Source organism: Epinephelus fuscoguttatus, linkage group LG16 (genome assembly GCF_011397635.1).
Source record: "Epinephelus fuscoguttatus linkage group LG16, E.fuscoguttatus.final_Chr_v1".
Taxonomy (NCBI): domain Eukaryota; kingdom Metazoa; phylum Chordata; class Actinopteri; order Perciformes; family Serranidae; genus Epinephelus; species Epinephelus fuscoguttatus.
The window spans coordinates 18,282,534-18,300,723 of record NC_064767.1 but is presented as its reverse complement, the minus strand read 5'-3'; the positions used below and the strand labels follow the sequence as shown (position 1 = coordinate 18,300,723).

General features: G+C 41.7%; 1 protein-coding gene across 1 annotated transcript in view; it reads left to right on the top strand.

Moving 5' to 3' along the window:
• The window catches only part of LOC125903130 (protocadherin-15-like), a 324,152-nt gene that overhangs the window by 98,751 nt on the left and 207,211 nt on the right, over positions 1-18,190 (top strand). The window contains exon 3 of the mRNA XM_049599840.1: positions 782-900. Within this exon, the coding sequence (XP_049455797.1) occupies positions 810-900 (91 nt within the window). The 5' untranslated portion in view covers positions 782-809. The remainder of the gene's footprint in view (positions 1-781; positions 901-18,190) is intronic.

Genomic DNA, 18,190 nt, shown 5'->3' with positions numbered 1-18,190 from the left:
CTAATATAACAAGTTTGTATAAAAATGACACTTTACTGATGTTTTTCATTTGTTTACTTTCCTCACTTTTGTTTCCCCTCCTGCGCTGAGCTAAAGTGCCAAACAGAGCAATTTTATTTGGTGATAGGCATCACTGGCTCTGACGCAGATTCACCAAGCTGAATCGGCCGAAAAAGAGCTGATAACGGCCGACTAGTGCCAGCAGTGTGGGACACACCACAAAAAACCAGGGTGACAGTCTGGCGTTGATTGACAGCCGACTGTCAGCTTGGTGTGTCTGGGCTCTTAGGTTTAGGGAGGGGGAAAGTTAATGCTACTTGCTGTGAATCCTCCGAAGAAAAGTCAGGAAAGATTTCACCTAAAATAAATTCTCAAGAAAATAAAACACATTGTTAACAGTGAATTTTTGATATACTGCCTAGCGCATGAGATGATACAGATTAAATAATGTCTGTAATTCCATTCAAGTGTACATGTATGATAAATCATACAATCAGCAATAAGCATTGCTGCGTTTTACAAAATCCAGTCAATTTTTGGAGTAATCCAGAAAGGATTGCATACATTTAGACTGATTCAGATAATCCAGTGGATTATGTTATTTACTTTAAACAAAATTGGTTTGTGAGATTAATGTGTTCTTTGAGAATATTAACCTAATGATAAAGCTGTAAGTGGATGTGCATGTGTGTGTTGTTGACAGCTGTGCGTGCATGAGGGCTGCAAGACTCGCTGAGACATGAATGAAAATATCCTCTCTCCTCTTTTTTTTTTTGTCCAGGTGGGCAGGCAATAAGGCTTGACAGAAGATGCGACGGGGGTGGTGGCTCGTCAGATGGCTGGGGACAGGAATGGCAATCCTCTCTTTGCTAACCCACAGCTGGGGCCGGGACACAGAAGGTATGAGCAGCCAGCGCTGTGGCCAACACCCTCAGGCCTCCCCTTTTTCAGTTAACTGTAGCTGCACTGCCAAGAGGAAAGTCATAATGTGGAAAAGGCAATGTTTCTTTTTACTGTCAGAGGACCGGTATGGTGGAAAAGCCTTTGTACAACAGAATAATACTGTTGTTACTGATAAAGTATGTGCCAAACTGAGGTGCGGAGCACTTGAAGAATTTCACAAACTCTTGCTAAAACGGGATGTAAAACTCTTTTAAAATATTTAAAAATGATTTTCCAGCTCGAAGGTCTTCACTTGTTAAGTATGGTTATTCATTTTATTGCATATTTTATATTATAGGTCTATAAAGTCTCTCCATCTGTTCAAGACTTTAGGTGTGAATGCTGCCTGAAAATTCATTCATAGTACGAATATGTACTTCCGGCCACTTAGCTAAATCCATCTGTTATTGCAAATGATCGTGAATGGATTACTGAACGGGCCTTATGGGCACAAAGTGAGGGGGTCCCCTGGCGTTCATTTGCAAAATGTCCCTCAAATTAACATGTACTGACCAGGAGACTCAAAAGCCTCGTTTCCACCAAGCAGTGCAGTTCAGTTCAGTTCGGTATGCATTCTTTCAGTTTCCACTGTTAAAAGTTGTGGATGGTACCAATGGAACCGTTCTGTACCATCCCCATTTTTGCCCACTGCTGGCAAATCTTAAGGTGGAGTTGACAACGATGTGACTCCATCAGCACACCTTAAATTTGAATGTGACAACTTTGACAATTACTTTTTAGTTTTTATTGTCTCTCTTGGATGACATACACTTTTAGTAACGAGTGGATCCTCAAGCATGTAAAAATATATATTAACCAGATTATGTGAACTGCATTACATCCCAATTGTCACTTCGAGAAATAACAGTGTCACAGAGCGTTGTTCTTGTGTGCTTCAGCAACACTAAACCCCTGAGCTTGCCTGAAAAGGACTACATGCACAAACCCACTTTTTTTAAATATCCCATCAAGAGAGACTCTCACTGCAGCCTGTTTTTATTTTGTTCTGAAAAGGTCAGCGTGCAACTTCGTTCTGTGGATGATAAATGAGGTGCAGACTGATAAAGGAGGAAATACAGTGAGTGACAACAACCCCGCCCACATTAAACAGACCACATTGAAATGCTAGGGTCTAGGTACCATGTCTGAAGGGTTACTTTGGGTTCCAAAGGTACCATACCGAAAGTGTTTGGTGGAAATTGGGCCAAAATGACCTCAAAGAGATGCAAAGAATATGCACAGAGACAAAAAATACCTACACAAATGGGCAAAACAACCACAAACAGACAAATTTACTAAAGAGAGACACAAAACAACCGCAGAGAAGCACAAAACCCCAAAATGATGCCTAATGACTAAAAGCACACACACAGCCACCACAAAGTCCGTGTGTTCTGGTGGTGACAGGTGGTGGGGCCCTGTGTATACCTGTGCCCAGGGGCCCATTGTCTCATAATCCGCCCATGCAAATAATGCATGATGTGATAATGGGTATTGAGGATTACTGTTTGTCATCACATTCCAAATGTGTGATCTTGTTTAATGGTCTAGTGTGTAGGATTTAGTGGCGTCCAGTGGTAAGGTGACAGAACTGAAAACATGTATGGCCAGCGTTTGATTTGTCCATTATTGGCTACTGTAGAGCAACATGGTTGAAGAGGTCCCGCTCCTTATATAGATATTGGCAGCTCCATAGGTAACCAATAACACAACTATTCCTATATTCAGGTGATCCTACACTCATTCAAACATAGTTTTGAATACTATATTGTATTTCTGCAAACGGATGCCCCTAAATCCTACACACTTGACCTCTTAGTCAGTACATTGTTGTAGAACTTAAAAGAAGAGTTGGAGAAAAGTTTCATTTCATTAAAGTGGAGGAGGACTGTAGAGACGTTGCTCTCAGGTGAGCTCTAAATGTTGTGCGGTATGTTTTAGTGCAAATAAGTCTGCTTTCAATATCCTTCCCATCCTCCCATTCAAATTTACATTATGTTTTTTTTTGTTTTTTTTTTCAGAAGACATTATTTAAAGAGAGGGCGTAAATCCAGCTTTCTTCCTGCACAGTTCGCTGATCGTGCTAAGAGGATTCTCCTTGTACTTTCATGTTTAAGTTCCCACATTACTGAGGGAATCTTCGCATTTATAGTCTCAACTCGCTGACTTTGTAGCAGATGCCAGTTAAAAGTGAATTTCAGCTGTATAAGATTGGCAGGTCTTTAAAGATAGCGCTTAGGGGAGGCTGCACATGCACAGAGACATGCCTCACTTCCCCCCGTGTGGCAATATTACACATAATTCAGGTCGATTTTAAGATCCCAACCCCATTTCCTTCTTTCTTTTCATCCCTTTCCTGCTTCCCTGCCTTCCTTGACAAGCTCACTAATGTTAAAAGCATTTCTCGATAAGAGTATAATCTCTGCTTACTGTCATTTGAATTAAGAATTTATTTGGAGAGGTTCACATCATGGGTTTGTATGATATCATTTGAGTAGAGAGATGACTTGCTTTCTGACTGACTGATCATCTGAAGGTGAACGAGTGCCTTGTGGTTTCCTTTTTGGATGAAGTGTCCCTCCCAGGCTCTGACCGCATTAATAGATAAGTGTTGTTGTGTGGGGGGAGGAAGCCATCGACCCAAAACATAACAGCTGTGAAACTCAAGAGCAGCCCTATGGAATATGAGTTTGTGGGTAATTTCTTTTACAGCTTGCGAGGGCGTTAGTATACAGAGGTGTTTTTCATTTATTTATCACAGGACATATTATTACAATACTTGTCTAATACGTTTTTAATGTTGTCGGTTTAATGAAAACACATTACCTATTTTTTTTTTTATTACATTGTACTTACACACATGTTCTGCTTTGCAGATATAGGTACAAGTTTCCTCCTTACCTTTTACTCAGTTTTTAATTCCAACCCTGTCTCATAGAAATGTTTATATAGACCCAATTAGGGCCAATGTCACATGACATTACTTTGTTAGCTTGAGGCAAGATTCGACTTGCCACTACAGGGCTGTAGGCTACATAGGAGTCTAAAAATGTTGTCTTGTTGTGTTATTGGGTGGTAGAATAGGAGTAATGGCTCAAAACTTACATTTGAACGCATGCTAGTTGCCACAGCCCGTCATCACGGACATAAACAACTATGGTTAAGTGTGATAAGACGAAAGGACTGGACAAAGGCAATCATCAAAAATGCAGATGAAAAACATGTGTATTAAGAAATTGGGGAGGTATTAAGAGGAATATTGGATTTCTTTGTTACGCTAACTTTTTAGTGCATTAGATAACGTTAGCTTCGATAGCAAAACAAACTGGAGGAAACCGTTCAAGTGTCGTCCTCCTTTGTAAGATTGGCATAGTAATCAAACACAAAGCCGGCCATCCCATCTTCAGCAATCCTGTCAAGTCATCCAACCACTGAGTGAGAGCATACGGGTCGGCCAGTCTGGTCCCGTTACTCAGTTTCTACTTATTCAAGTAACACTCGCAGTCCCGCAGAGTGAGTGACCTGACATGGCGCATTCAGAAATTGAGTGAGTGAGAGCCCTGTTGGTAGAATAAACAGAGCATTGTATTTCTGCATGAATTAAAGAAAAATTAAGTTAATCACACATTCACTCCGCTTGGCACTCTGCTGCTCCATCTCCCCTGACAGAGTGCGAATAGTACGCTCTGCCGCTCAGAGCGTGTGGTGCTCTGAATAACCGAACGGTACATTCAGACAGCGCTCCGAATAAACGAACAGTCCAGTTTGTGCCAGAGTGTGCTCCAGTACTCGGAATGAGTATTTCTGAACACACCACTTGCATCATCTTCCTACACTGTCTAGAACAAGTCAACAGAACTTTCTAGCTAGCGCTGGCTAATGCCTGTGGAGAATTGTTTTGCCTCAAGCTAAGCCCCGCTTACCAAAAAGCGTAACTAACAGTAGCAAATATTTGTTTCCTAGGATAGCGAAGGCATGACCCACCTTTCTCACTCTTTGTTAGGCTGGCACTTGTTGTATTCGTTGATTGGATTGCTTATGTTCAGGCGAGGGGAGTAAGATTGGTTAGGGTTAGGCTAAGAATGTCAGGGTAAGCTAATCAGAGAGGCAGACTAAAGCAGAGTAGAGTGGGTCATGCCTATAGACTGTAAATGCTATGGACATATGCTATAGGCTTATGCCTTATGTCTCATGCTATTCTGGGAGACGCACAAAGGGGGACGCCATCCCCCTTGTTTGCTAAATAACCAAAATGCATCCCCCTTTTAATCTGCTATTCCTATTCATAACCCAGGCCCATACCCAGACCTATAACCAATACATTTTTGAGAACTATTACATTTGGACAAAGCATTTCTTTGACTGGTTTAGTAGCCCAGAAAACTCACATACCAATTGCATGCCTTAAATCATCAAGTATAATGCTACTCCACCATGTGCATCCGAATAAGCACTGTGACTCAAATGTGTGTAATATACACACACAGGAGACAAGATGTGAGACAACAGTGTGAAGCTCCGCTACGAGACACAGCACAGAGCATGTTTTGAGCAAACACACCCACTCAAATCTGCACTGGGGGCACAGAAAATAATTTTTTTTATATTGCACTGAAGCACTGAATCATAACGCAAGTTTGACATTAGATTAAATTAACAAATCGCCTACTGTAAAAATATAATTGGTGCCTGGATTTTGTTCCCTGGCAATGTTTTTCTGTAGTATCAACTAAATTTATGTACCACACACTAGTCAGTCAGAGGAGGTCAGTGTGGTTCAGAGCGCAGGGTTGTGACACAGGCTAGGGTATTCCTATCTTGAGTCAGTGTTTCCAACAGAATTAGAATTAGACTGGGGGGGGAGCTTTGGTGCAACACAAAAACTTTTTTTGATCAAGAGGCCCAATGTTACGACTAAACCAATATTATATATTTTGTTTAGTTGTGTACTTTGATTATCAGAAATGTTTCCAACAATTTTTCAAACCCAGATAAATATGAAATATTAATAAAAGTTACGGACCGTGTCATTAGGTCGCAATGGCGACTTAACTCCAGTTACCATAGCCATTAAATGAAGGAGAAGAAGAAGAAGCTGACCGAATGAGATGTCAGAGAATGAATGTTACTGTTGCTAGGGTAAATTAACTCGTCATGAATCATGATTATGCATTAACGGTTGCTGCACCTTCTGACACCGAAGCTATAATGCTGAGCTGATGCCGGTAAATTCACGGAATGAGGAACGTCAGATCTGTATCTGTTATATGACTACAACTCCCATGATCCCACGCTACTTCGTGACATCATCCAACTCCGTCTTCTGTTATTGTTTTGGTTTGAGACCCCTAGCTGCAGAAAATTACATATTGCACTTTTAATATAGGCCTATATTTTATCTACAAGTGCACGTCACACACTGAGCGAGCCGCCTGTTAATGATGCTGTGGGCAAAGCAGTAATGATTGTGCTAAGTGGCTAATGGGCATGTAGCTACTTCCATGTTTCAGATAATGCGTCATTTTTGTAGTCGACCAATGAAGATGAGTTTACATATCACCTTGGGTTCGTCCTTCACCTTCTCAAAATGATCCCACACTTTGGATTTCCTGCCCGACGTGTTATTAACTAGCCTGTGGAATAACCGCAGGTACCAGCCCTGGAAGTTAACATGACTCCTGTCTGACCGCTGAAAGTGGCCACTTCCTGTGTCTGTCTTTTCAAATTAAATTCCCACATGGTTCAGTCATATAGGTTTGATTTATTTTGACAAGGTGCAGCTCCTACTAGAGTTTTACATTTTTTGTTTGTGTGTTTGTTTTCTGCGATGAAGCAACCAATAAAATCTTGCCAACTAATGACTTCTCTGGTTGACTGTTAGGGGGCAGCCGTACATTATATACATCTGAGATATGAAATGTCTGTTTTGATAATGATAATCCAGTCACATTTCTCACCATGTCCATTTCACTCCCTCTTATTGTCCTTCCATTTCTCATACTCATACAACTGAAAGGAGATCCAGGAACTCTTAATACAAATGACAGACACCAACACCACAGTCTTTTCTTAGCTCAGCCAAATACTGTGGGTAAATATGACTATATAAATTGTCTGATATGTTTTCTTTGGTATGAGTAGACATCATAAGAAAACAGTGAAAGCTACGCTGCTACATTCCGTATCAACATTTCTCACTTGGTATGGGTAGACATTTTCTCATTGTGTTTTTTGTGATTGTGTTGTTGGAAATGTAATCAGGGCGGCATTACATTTCTTATAAAACGTACTTACTAGCAGTGTAATTGTAAATTCTAAGAAGCAAGATTGTTAAATCAGTTTGGCTTTTTAACTTTGGGCTGTCGTCCAAAAAGGAGGAAACAATCAACTCATTCTCATTCATGCTACAACTGCTGTTCACAGCTAACAGCTTTCTTTTTTCCCTTTTAGCTAAATATCCATGCCTAAATGAAGCAAATGCTGGAAGGATAAGGCTTTAAAAGCAACTCTGTTACTTGAGACGGCACGGTGCTTTTCAAATTATGCCACATTTACAGTCTGCCCCATTGATCTATACCATCAAATGGTTTCTGTGCTGATACGATCAAAATCTGTCCTGATATTGTCTTGCGGGCGCATCATAAAGGCTGGGTTTCATCCTGCTGATTGTAGTTGTGGCTGCAGCCTGTAATTTGACTGGTTGGAGACAGAAATAATTACGAAGGGGGCAGCTAGGAATTAGCAGTTGTTACCCTGCATGCAGATGAGCTCTGATTGGATCAGAGTCTGCCAGCGAATGACCCACAGTGTCATAGTTGTAATGAGGGAGCAGAAGGTGAGACTGAGTATATCAGAGCGAAAGGAGAGGGGGAATGTAGAGGACGCTGTCTCCCCTCGCAGCTCGGTGTCACCTAGGCATGAACTTGGTTTTGAGGAGGGATTTTCACCTCCCTCAATGCCACATCACTCATCTTCTCACTCATAAATCTCCCTGCTCTGCCCACCTCAAGGCACCCTTGGCTTTTGGATCTGTCAACTTGTTTGTTGTCTGTCTATCAAATAAAAATAGCAGCCGGAATTTTTTTTTGATGGCATTGAGCTGCGAGGTGATATATACAGCAATTTCCAGAGCACGTCACAGTGTCTCTGAAGTCCTTATTTAATTAGCGGGGAGACATTATGAAGCTCAGACTTCTAATTAATGTGAAAGTGGACAAAATGTGAGAGAAAAGGACTGACCTTGACGAACATTAGGGTTTCTCCTACTAATCAATTAGTAGGTTTAATTGAAAAAAGCGTGTTATTATCCCTCCGAAGATGAATGTACTCGTGCAGGGATCTCTTGAGAAATGTTCTTCATTAAAGACAAAAATATATTTATGAAAACTACTGTGTTTCAGTTTCCAGGACTGACTGATAGCTCATTGCACATGTAAAAAGAACTCAATAAAAACAGTAATTTACCTCAAAATCTCTGTGTCGTTCAAGGCAGTAATGACCCATTCTTTTAAACTATAGGGGGTGGCCATTAGGAAAATTCAAGGACTGTCGTTTTTCTGTTCGTCTGTTTCCCTCCTACATTTCTCCTCCTACGTTCCCTCAGTATTGTGTCTCTGTGTTCCTTTTTTTAACACTTTTACAGCGTTCATTTTTCATTAATAATCCTCCCTACCTTGTGCCATGCTTTCACGTCCTCCTCCTTACCTCGCCTCAGCTGACCACAACTACGCTTTACTGTCAACTCTCTTGACAGATTAGTTTTTGACAGTACTGTACATGTGCATGTAAACCCTGCAGTGTACCTCATGTGTCCTGTGATCCTTGGGTGTATGAAGACTAGCACTCCAAACTTCAATCCAAAGCAGAGTGGACAGATGAACATTATCCATACCTCTAAATCCCTCCATCGCTAAATCCAGATGTAGGACAAATACATGTACATACACCACACGCAAACATGCTCCCTTGTATCTGTGTGTGTGTGGTGAGGTGAGGATTAGTTAATATGCCTGTGGACACTTCTGCCATCATCCCACCTTCCTCTCTCACACTATTTTCGTCTCTCTGCCTGTCTCCCTCTCTTCCCATCTGCACATCCATTCTGACCCACAATTGTTTGTCTATTTTTGGGATTGTCTGATTAGGGGCCAGATGTGCAGACTGTGTCTGGCTGTAGCAGAAGCCTGTGGAGTGGGGGAGCAGCGGAGTGACAGGGGGAAGGGGTTTTAATCTGTCCGCCAGTAGGCTGTAATCAGGCTTTGGGCAGCACAAGAAAAGAGAAGGCGGGGAGCACTCTTGGTAAGACTGGGCCTCATGTTGCCTGGGGTCTGTACCAACAGGCCAAGCCTGGGGCTCAGTACCTGAGCATGTGTGTGCTCTGAACTGTTCACCGGGAGTGTGATTGCAACCTTTGCCCTCCCGCCTGTGTGGTTAACCTCACAGAGACACAGAAAGAAAGCAATGGGTCTGAAGAAGAGAGGGAGGGGGGAAGCTTCTGCAGAGGGATTACACATCAGTAAAGTAATCCTCTTCTATCTTCCATTATCAGCCACTAATGATTTACATGATGCTGCAGGAATTCATTTCCACCTCCATCTCTGATAGTCTTCGCCAGTTACAGTGATGTTACACACACACATTTCTCCCATTTTTCTTTCCATTTCGTGCCGACATATTCGACCCCACTTGTGACCCTTAAGAATAAGCACATACAATTACAGCCCCACAGAGAGACCCGCACTTCTCATGATTTGTTAGGAGACAGGGAGAGATCTGGAGAGAAAGCGATGAATTGAGACAGAGGCAGTGATTGCATTTCTTGTGCCAAACATAGACAGGCTGCAAGGAGAAGCACGCAGCATCGATTCAGCTGTTCTTTTCTCTAAAGTAAGGCAGTGGTGAATGGCTGAATGTCTACATGTAAGTAAGTTGCGCTGCAAGAGTTGTGGTTGTTCACAAAACAGAACTGACTCACAGATCCAAAGATATTGTCTTGAGCTGGGTTTGAATTCTTGGATTGTTCACTGCTGTGGTCCTTTTTGGTTTGTATTTACGTCAGATCTGTTGTTCTGGAAAAGTGTAGTGGCACCACATCAAAGCTGCAACAGCCCGTCACCATAAAGAAAAAATACATTGTTCTGAGAGTCAGATATTGGTTTCCTTTGCTGAGCATATTTACAAACGTATTTTGCTGATTAAGTATGTGAGTAGAAATGATCTTTCCACCACATCCTCGCTTTCAAGTTGTCAAATAACGAAGCTTGGTCAGAGGCCCAGCACATCAAAATATGACACTCTCCATAACCGTTCTGCGTGAGTTTTGGACATTCAGGGACAATGTGCCAATTTACACTTGTTACATGTGTTATCTCTTTTCAAAATAAACTTCTGTTTTGACAGGAGATGCACAGTTTCTGCTCTTTAATTGCATAGAGTCTGTTTTTCTAAATAAACTCAGATCATAGGTTAAAAAAAGCTTTTTTTCAAGTTAACTCCCTTAGGTTTAGGCAACAAAGATAAGTTTGTTGTTACTAACTTTACAAAACATTACACGCATCACATGACATACATCACTAGCATAGTGTGCTACACATACTAGCACACTACATTGTCATTAAAATAACTCAAATGACTTTTGGTTTCACATGGGGCACAGACGGCGGGCTCCTGGTTGAAAGTCCAGGATATGTTTGACCCACCTGCCCTACACACACTTTCTGAGAGTGTCAAAATATGCAGCCGTCTGGGGTGTCTCAAACTGCTGCTAAAGGTTGCCTCGGTATGTCAGTGTCTGGTTCCAACGGGTCATTGACCAAGCGTCGGTATTTGATTAGTTGAAGGAGAGACAGCGTTATTATTTCACAATAATGATGGACAGCATGTTGCAATTGCAGCATGTCTGTAGCTTTGAAATTTCTCATTTGATGATTTATAAAAGCGATACCTGTCTGTCATGACATATTACTTAAATGCAAGAGAAACCTAAAATAAAAGAGGTTGAGACAATAAAAGAAACTCCTTTACATTATAATACGATCAAATACAATAACTGTGTGAGGCTTACCATGTATGTTTTCTGTTGAGAGTGTGACTTGGAACATATTTTTTGTAGTTTTCTAAGAGTGTTTTCATAGGTACACATATCCAATGGACATATATTACAGCAACATGATGTTTTGAGCAAAAACAGGCTTTACCGTGTGACAAAGACATGACCAGCAGAGGATACTCAGAACAAGAAGGACCCTTTACTGTATGACGTGAGCTGTAATGCACATCTCTGACAGCTAACCCCTGTAGACAACTGGCCTCGACCCCCCCCCCCCCTCTTATTATAACACAGACTGCTCATCTGTTTTGACCTGCTGTCTGCCCATGAGCAGCCATTACCTGGCAATGTGTGTCACTGGACAGCTGCCCTTTGTCCGTCTCAGAGTCCTTTGCCAAATTGCCAGGCCACACTGGACCTGTCCCAGAATGCCCCTCTGCCCCACTGGACATGGATCCATGCAAAATAAACTATCAATCCAACTGGGAAATTAAAACAGTGTCCCTGTTTGCTCTGTCTCCACTCATCCCTGTCCTGGGCTGCCTGCCACCGCGGGGATTAGTGATAACTCTAACCTCTAACCTTGAAGTTTTTTAAGTAGATGCTTGTCAAACCAGAGGTCAGCGGACATCTCTCCCTCTGGTCGACCACTGGTGTTGTGGCTAAAAGAAGAAAAATGATCTCATCCAGATTTCCCCGTCCTTGCTGGAGGAGCTTTCCATTTCCTTATCATCACATAGGGTCTGATATTTTATGAAAGGGCAGTAGCGTTTATGGTTGCATATGGACATACAGCATGAGATGTTTTATGATGAGAGGAACCTCGTGTTGAGTTGGCAGTTTGCCATCCATCTAAAGGATGAGTAATTAGCTTCTACTTTCCTCTTCGTTGCTTCTGCCCTTTCTTAAGAATCCCTCGCTCTGCTTATTTCTTTTTTCACTCCCTCTCCTTCTTTTGAGAATTTTCACTGAGTGGCTGCCCACATCTAGAGTGTTTCACTGCAGTTTGTAAATGTGAAATGATTGTACTTCTTAGTTATCTAAATAAGATGCCTCTGATCCTTTGGAGGGTTTGTTGTGAAGGTGTGCCAGATTGATTGAGACAGAGTAGTCTCCAGTGTCATAGTGCTTGTTAGGTTAGTTGTCCTTTAAAGTCTGGTTTTTCTTTCTTTCCTTTTTTAAGATCTCCACTTCCAGGGAGCAGCAGTTTGATTTATTGGTTGCTAAAAAGGTGCTTGTGCAGATGAAGCCACAGGAAAGCGCAGGCTATTGAATCGAGTGTCAGGTAAAAACGCCTTTTGAAACTAAATGTCAGTGAGCAGAATTCATCTCACCACTGCCTTGTTGCTTCAGTAATATTGCAGTCGATGAGCTGCCTTGTAAAGACTTGAATTTTTTTATTTTTTTCAGGAGGTTGTCTGCATCTCAGCTCATCTCATTTGAGAAGAATAAATGGTGGTGCACATGAACGCTTTCTCCACACTTTTTCTTCAGTATAACAGTGAATAGACACCCTTTGCTGGTGTTGTAGTGCTTGAGATTGGCCTTGGTCTCAAGAACACTTTTTGTAGGTCTCGTCCTTGTCATGGACTCGACTGCATTTTACTCATTCTTGTCTCAGTCTCATTAAAAGAGGATTTTATTTAAGACTGGTAACTAGAGCACAACTGTGGGAATTAAGCTTAGGTGGTAGCTGTTTTTTTTTTTTTTAGCATATTCATGCCCTCCTCTAATAACCTTTCGCTAAGCCCCGCCCCTTTGTGATGGTCTAACAAGCTGTCACAGTAAGCATGGAGCCCACACTGCAACTAACTGCACTACCTGAAGAAATATTATCATTATCTTATTATCAATATCATCAATATCTTTTTCCAGCCTCTCCAGGTAACGAGTATCATTAATACACGACGTGCCCCAGGCACAACATTTAGCTCCAAATCCACAAAACCAGCCTGAAAATGAAGGAAATCTGAAACGATAGCATTAGAGTCAATGGAGCACAGCTATGTTGTTGGACCCTGGTCTGAGCTGGCCCAGTACTACGTTATGATTGGCCGGTCTGCATCCGGGGGCGGGGGTTAAAAGGTCAATTTGACTTTGGTGGTATCTATTTTTTTCCCGTATTCATACTTTCCTGGAATTTCACTGGGGTAAACAGTATACAATGGTATTAGCGTGTGGCGCTACCTAGTGAAGTTGATACCAGCTCCCTGATGTTTGTGTGCTTGCTGGAGAACAAAGGGAAATTCCCACACATAAAATTCACCTTGGCAATGCCTTTTGATTATTCTTCCTAGACATTTCTCATTGTACACTCATGCATGCACACATATATACAGTATATGGCACAAAAAGAGGTGAAAGAAGAGAAATCTTCATTTGTTTTCTTCGGGTGTTATTACAGGAATGTAGATCTTTCAGATCAATTCAAGGAGTGCCTATGGTTTGCATGTTCCATGGTATCATAACTGTGTCATGCAGTGTGGGACTCGCACTGGTCCTTGACTTTGTCTCAGCCACTCAAAGTCTTCATCCTGTCTCGGTCTCGACACATTGTGGTCTTAGTCATAACTCGGTCTTGGTTTAATTGGTCTTCATTACAGCACTTCAAGTTGACTGTTAAATTATTCTCAGTACTGCATATGGCCCAAAATGAATCTCAACATTGTTAAACAGTTTGATTCATTGAGTCATTATCTCTGTTTTGTTGAAATATTGTATATTAGGAGTTCATCTAAGGCTGAGTATGTATAAAAGTCCCTAAATGTCAAAGAGTTAGTGGCTGTTAAATGCGAAAATTAAAGTTAACAAGCATTTCATTGTTTTATTTGCATTGTCTCGTGAATTCTACTCAGCTCTTTATCCTTTTTGTTACATCTCATGGTTTTGCAAGGAAGAATCACAAACACAATTCTACAAATTGATTGAAGCTTGCTTGCGCTCATTTTTCCCCCCTTTTTTTCGCTGATTCCTCTGTGAGACAAACAGCGATCACTCTGTAATTGAAGTTTTACTGCTTCAAGTCAACATTGTTAGGTTGATTAGTGAGAAGATCTCCTTAGGTGAGCGCAAATTACCCAAAGGCCAAAATGAGAAGATTTTGATTGTCTTTGGATTAGAACTCTGAAGTGTACAGTGCCCTGATTACCTGTTAGTGATTGGAGGCTGCTTGTTGCATTTGTTATAATTCCCCCTCTTTTTAAGACCCTGGCTCCACCCCACTCCTATCCAATACTCATTTCAATTGGAACAGAGAGATCAGGTCGTTAAAAGAAATGCTTCCTGAGATGTATTAAACGTAGCCTGTTGAGCATCAGCTGAGGACTGAGAGAGAGTTACTACAGCCATACAAGCTGGAGAAATATACAGAAGTACACATTTTTATAATGAGGCTGCTTGCTTTGTTGAGGATAAGCACAGAACCTCAGCTCTTAGTTGTTCAATTTGAAGCCAACTTGGTGCAGCATGCCAACAAACCAAAGTAAGTCTGCAATGCTCCTGCTGCGTGAGATAAAAACCAGTGGAATCAATTTATTGGCTTTGAAGTTATGTTTTCTTGGTAATACAAAAATATATAGCATGGTCAAACATTGTGCAATCTACTTATCTATCTGGACTTAATTGTTTTGGCTTTTCTTTTGTCTCCTCGACTATTTGGCTTGTGAGTGTCGCAAACACCTGATGCACTCTTACAGATGCTGAAATATTAGAATGCAAACATGACAGAGATAAAGCCAATATTGGCCAAGAATGAGACAATGTTTTTTATGATAGTCGATGAAACTCTTCTGCCAGAAAGCCAGCTGAAGCCGGCTCAGTCTGCTCCTAGGTCAGTACATCCTCTCCAGTCCGTGGTAATTTTTTGCTTGTCTTACAAATGTGCATACTTTTATGTGTAGGCCTATATTTAATTCCACGCAGGAGCCTGGCCCTGTTCAGAAGGGTCAATCCAAACAATTTACACCCCCATATTAACTCTATCAGCCACTGTTGGTAACTATGCTAGCAGTGCAAGTTGCCTGTTATCACACTGCTGACATAGAAATTGTACAGTGTACAATGGCAAATGGACCTGCACTTGTATAGCGCCTTTCTAGTGTTCTGTCCACACAAAGCGCTTTTACACTGCTTGTCACATTCAACCATTCACACACTGGTGGCTGAGGCTACCATACATGGTGCCACCTGCTGATCAGTTTTAACACTCACATACCAATGGCACAGCCATCAGGAGCAATTTGGGGTTCAGTATCTTGGCCAAGGATACTATAGTGGAGAACAACCTCAACCCCTGAGCCTCGCTGCCCAATACAAGGTTACAATGTGTGCAATAATAGGTTTCAGAAATGTGCAATGGTGAATCTCTAAAGCACCATTGAGAAAAAATATGGTAGCTAGAATTCAGTAGGCGTCTTTTGGTTTCATCTTGGGATGTGATTTGCAATGTTTTTGCAACCCATCGCCAACCCCCGTTAACCAATGGGGGCAGAGGGTTGTTGGGACGGGAGTGTTACTCTTTAAAATTAATAAAACCTTGTTTCGAGTGTAGACTTGCGCATAGGGTATTGCTTCCCTTAGTGCCTCCTTGACTGTTTATCACTGTCGCGAGAGTATGAGCTCTGCACCTGGGACATAGAGTGTAGGTCCACCCTGTACACACACAGTAACAGGGCTAACTGTTAGCATCATATGGCTAATATTACCCAACGGTTTAATGACAGAGTGGAGCCGTTTCAGTTGTTTGGACCGTTTCACAGTTGGTGTCTGACGTTAGCTGCTGCTGCTGTGTTAGCTGATGCTAACTTGAGAGAGGTTCAACTGACCACTCTGTGTAATGGCAGCAACAGAAAGTTGGCTGATCCTTTCTACCAATGAAGAGGGTTAGTATCCATTGAGATGGGGATTGTCTCTCAAAGAGGAGTCCACCACTGCCTCTGGGTCATTAGCTTGTTGAGGGGTGCTGTAGTCCCAGGAGCAACATCATGAACTTGCCCTAGTGGCAGCGTTCGACTCCAGTCTGGACAGCAGAAAATGTTATTAACATCCCAAGTTTAATCGAATATTGCCTCCCAGTCTTCTGGGTCATCTCAGACTAGACATGTTTGTGTCCCTGATCGTGTTATTTACCACCCATTGAGTGGCTGTTTTTATGATTTAGTCACCACAATACTTATTTACTGACCTTAAACTCACACATTCAAGACACATTTCTTATGTCCACTGGAACATGATGTTCCACCACTACCTTCCACTTTTCTAATGCTATTGATTTTTATCAAGACCAAGGTCTACAGCTCTTTCCAATAACATACCCACACTTTTTACAATCACAACATTTGACCCAGGAAAAGAACCACATACATTGTATTCTTAAATCGGGTTACTGTTGAAAAAACACACACGACCCCGAGCCTGATGAGCAGATTTGTCGAAAATCTACAGACCTCAGTAAGTGAGCTCCCCACGCTGCTGCATACCCCCCTCTCCCTGAGCTGTGTGATCAACTGTGTCTTTCATCTGGTTCCCATCCTTCTGCTATGTATCGCTTTTGACTGTTTACCTTTTTAAACAACTGCATCACATTTGATCATGAGATAGACACAACATCCCCCAATGCAGATTGAAAAGGGCACATTTCATCTAATGTTACAGTTTGCTCTTTAACCCCTTCTTTTCCAGAGTACTCTGCACTACATATGTATATATATACTCTATATTTCTACAGCATTGTATGAAAAGCTTGACTCTACTCTGCAGTTTGACCCTCTGCTGCCCTTTTTTCTTCCTAAATCAAGGATGTAGCTCTTGTAGGATTTGTCATGGTCCTCTAGATAAGTAGATTAATCTATAAGTAGTTTTCCAATCATGTATGTTTACGGTATGTACGTATGTATGTATGTCTGCAGGTTTAATCCTACATTATTATCTTGAGTGCTGCAGGAAGCGGTGTACAGGAGATTTGGTAGAACAATTTCGCACAGTCTTGTATACCCTTGTGTACCCAGAGAGCCAGGGGGGAGTGAATTATTATTCTTGGAGGCTTCTTAATGGGAGGAAAGCTTGACGTAGAATGTCAATAGAAAATATCACCCCGCTGTTAAAAGGTGTAAATTTGGCAAGAGGCTGGCATCATTTCATTTTCGTAGTGAGTATGACAGAAAATGAACAGACTTTGCTGCTTCAAGTTTGTGTTTGTATTCACATGCATGTGTATGTGTGTGCCTCATTTGTCAGTGCAACATATGTTTGTGCTCTGATCGCAATATAGGCCCGTAAGCACTGCAAATGGAGGCACTATTCCTTTTCTCTGCACGGTTCTGCCTTTTGTCTTCAAAGCAGACTCCTCACATCTCCTTCCTACTGCCACAACTACCACTTAAAGCTGCACACACACAAACATGCACACGTGTGTGTGCCCGCACAAACACACACACACACACACACACACACACACACACACACACACACACACATTCGTGACTGAACACACATATGCAAAACTAACAAGGCAGACTGTCTGTGATCCCCTAAAAAGCTTCTCAAAATGAGCGCAAGTAACTTTTATACCACACACTCACACGCGCACACATGTGCACGCTCTTTCTACTTCACACAGCGTATATTCTCTCCGAGTGGATTTGCATACTTATTTTGATGTTGCTTGTTGTTTATGTCTCCGATTGCGAGGTGTGACCCACTTGCTCTGTTCATTTTGTCGCTATTAAAGGAATCCCTCATCCTTCTATTTCTTCAGCAGATAGGCACAGGTTTTCTAATTGCTGCAGAATCACAGAACTCTTAAAACGAACAGTGAGTACACCTTAGGAATTAGCAGTGCAAGCCAAGTATGTGTTGATAATTGTTCCCCAAGGATTTTAGATTAGAAAAGGTTCGGTACGCTTCGTGACATATTTTCTTGTACCGAGACAGGATTTTCACGCAGCCAGTCACATATGGAGCAAGGTGAGATGCGCTGCCTGCATGTATGTTAATCTCTGCTCTACATAAACTCTTTATTGAAAAACAAAATGTCCAGCTCATGACACGTGCTTAAATTAGATACAAGAAGATGAAAACGGAATCAACGATTTGCATGGGATGCTCCACGCTGTAGCCTCAGGTTTTCATTGCCATTTAATTGCTAATTATTGTGTGTGTATCTGCACTTTGGAAACAGCCATGATTAAAAATGCAGCAACA